At 33.2% G+C, this 3,236-nt stretch overlaps 1 protein-coding gene across 1 annotated transcript in view; it reads right to left on the bottom strand.

Moving 5' to 3' along the window:
- Positions 1 to 2,345: 2,345 nt before the first annotated feature.
- LOC117100387 (charged multivesicular body protein 2b-like) overlaps positions 2,346 to 3,236 on the bottom strand; it is an 8,700-nt gene continuing 7,809 nt past the window's right edge. The window contains exon 8 of the mRNA XM_033240052.1: positions 2,346 to 2,639. Coding sequence (XP_033095943.1) covers positions 2,535 to 2,639 — 105 coding nt within the window. The 3' untranslated portion in view covers positions 2,346 to 2,534. The remainder of the gene's footprint in view (positions 2,640 to 3,236) is intronic.

Below are 3,236 nucleotides of genomic sequence, written 5' to 3'. Positions count from 1 at the left end.
GTATATAGGTATGTACTGTAAAAACTATTAAATAAAAATTTATTTTATCCAATGTTGCATTATAAATAATAGATCAATGGATAGATGAACAAATAGCAATGTTATAGATGCAGATAGATAAATAGTGAATTTTAGTAAAACTATAAACCACCATTCAAACAAAATTCCAACAAAACAAATAAATAATTTATTGCAGATGTAGAAAAAAATGCAACATTAATTAAATTTTATGTAAGCTTTCTAATCTTCTATACTTTTGAATGATTAGGATAAAAATTTCAACATGCTGTTTTAAAGCTAACCATTCAAAATTCCTTGACCAATAAAGATATATATATTAATTACATCTAACCAGTATTATATGCCTACTACACAAATGTACTAAACATGGCTATACAGCAATATAACAATTCTGATATAAAACAATTTTAATCTGGACTGAATTGTGTGAAAAATATTAGTAATAAAAAGTGACAACTTAAAAACTCACTCAAAACACAGCCAGATATTTTGAGTTGCACAGGTGAAGGGTACAAAAGGTTTGTGCTGAAGTTTGTGCTGTACACCAGGGGAGCAGATCTGTCTTAGGGGAGGTAGGGGAACATTTTCGCAGGCCCACACTTGACCTGCACCCATGACCACATCAGGCACATCCTACATAAGTCAACAGGGGCGGATCCGGGTTTTTTCCTTAATGGGGCTACCAAAAATTTCAGATGGCCTGAATCAACAAAACCATGGGAGTATGGTCCCCATGACAAGGGCGTGGTTGATAAACTAATATTTGCAGAGGCCTTACATAAAAATTAAAATCCAGGTCAATTTACTAGGCTATTAATTCACAGTCATAAAGAAAAGATACATGTTCATAAAATTTTAGTGGTTGCAGGGTGGGGGATAGAGCGTGGAGCTAACCAAATGGCAATCTCAATTCGCCCTCTTAATCTAGTCAACTGAGACTGCTATAGACGACCAGTAGATAGTATCGCGTTGTCAAGAACTCACAAAGAATGTCAGCCGACAGTGTGTACTGACTAAAAAAAAACCCCAAATACATATTTAATATTTAGTTGTCTGAGTTATAGGAAGGAATGTATGAAAAGCACCCTCTACTAAAGTAAGTTTTCTGCACTGTTTTTAAATTTTTTTGTAAACTTTAAGGTTTCTATGCAATGAGCTCTATTGTTTGCTCATATATGGTTTCATTATGTTTATAGTTTATTATTTGATTTATTTTTACTACTTATTCCAATTTTTATTCACATATTTATGTATATTTCCACTCTCACTGAACTTTTGGGACATTTCTGATCCCAATGTTTTCAAAAGCGCACTCAAGACTCACTTGTTTGCCTTGCACTTCCAATTATGATTTTTTCTGAGTGTTGTGTCTGTTGTAAGTTTTGTGTTTTGCTTTTGTTGTTAATTGCTTTGACAATATCGTGCTGGTGCTTGTGATTTTGTGTCTAATGCTGCAGTGCATGTTGCTCAGATTTTTCCCTGAAGAATGACACTTGGCGTGAGCTTTATAGTCGCTAGGGAATAGCCCATTAGAAATACCCATACTAGTACCAGTCACCCAATTAATATAGCTATTTCTTTCTTTCAAAACAATATTCATTTACTTTGCAAGATAATTCTTTTGTTTGTATACATCTGTTTACAATTTGCTGCAATTTTGAAAATCACTAGTTAACTTTACTCATAAAATATATACAGTATACTTTTTTGTACATACAAATAAAAACCTATTTTTAACCTACTAGCCTGAGATAACATTTAATAGTCATGTGTTTTCTGTTTATATTTTTTAAATTATTTTTCATCTAGTAATTTTTATGTGCAGAAAACATATGATTGAACTAAAATAAATACATACAGAAATGAATTCATCAAACTTGAGAAAAAATATTATGTTCAAGTGATGACTTTAAGTAAACAAGCATCCACACTTCAATGTATAAAGAAAAGTAAACATGCTGATTTCTCCATCTTACGATTGGCTAACTTGCTTATATGTACCTTGCAGCCACATCTAGTAGTACCCACTGACAGTTACAATGTATGTAACTGTACAAACGGCTGTTACAAGAGAATACGGGAAAACTGCATTACAATGAATTGCACATAAAGCACGGTTTCATTAAAATTGCTACACAGTAGCTAAAGTATTTTCAGCGCAATCGTTGTACTGCGTAGGACTCCCCGACACAATCAGGAATGCTCCCCGATTTGACCGACCAATCAGCATCACCGAAAGCTGTTGGCAATACTGTGTAGCGACTGTATGGAAACCAAGCTTTAGAGAAAACAGATTTGTTAATCTGTCCACACTATCATCTTTAACATAAAACTATTGTATGCCCATATATAGTCATGATGTGCCTATATATAGTCATGACATGATGTCATCATGGCTATATTTAGGCATGTCACATGCTTTTGTCAAATAAAATTTGATAGTATGGACAGGCCTTTATTCTTCTAGAGAGCAGTCCACATTAAAATGACTATAGTAGTCAGCTATACAACAATTAATCATCTTTTAATAAATTTGCTAACTTGGCCTCTAGTTCAGCATCTTTTGCAGCGTTGCTTTCAGCCAGTGAGCCTTTGTGAGCTGATGGAGCCTCTGACAACTGAAAGAAAAGACAAACTTCAAATAATACAACCAACTTGCAAATAGGATAAGCATCTTAATCACAGGATCATGGAATTTAATTCATGCTTGGGAAACAAATTCTCCATGGATGTCTAATAAGCATTCATCTATCCTTGAGTGCATGTCGAGGAGAGCTATCAGTTTTTGTCAGTGGCGAACCGTAACAAAAAAAAAATTTTAAACTAACAATATTAGCTTAGATATTCCAGCATCAATTAACACTAAAAATTAAGGTTGGTATGGAAGTATTGAAGATTGTGGCTAAGAAATGCTAAATAAAACAGAAACCAGAGCCTTGCAGGCGTCAACGTTCCTATGCATGATACATGACTTAAAAAGTATATAGGCCCTATATATATATATACACGTGTATATATATACACGTACATATACATATACGTATATATATATATACGTATACATGTATATATATATGTATATACGTGCGCGTGTACATACATACGTGTGTGTATATATATACGCATGTATATTATACGTATATACATACGTATACATACACGTGTATATACATATACGTATACATACATATAAGTATACATATACGTGTATATAC

This window comes from Anneissia japonica, unplaced genomic scaffold, assembly GCF_011630105.1.
Source record: "Anneissia japonica isolate Jap-2015-1 unplaced genomic scaffold, ASM1163010v1 scaffold3338_len356548_cov189, whole genome shotgun sequence".
NCBI classification, from domain to species: Eukaryota; Metazoa; Echinodermata; class Crinoidea; order Comatulida; family Comatulidae; genus Anneissia; species Anneissia japonica.
This window is presented reverse-complemented; position numbering and strand designations above follow the sequence as displayed.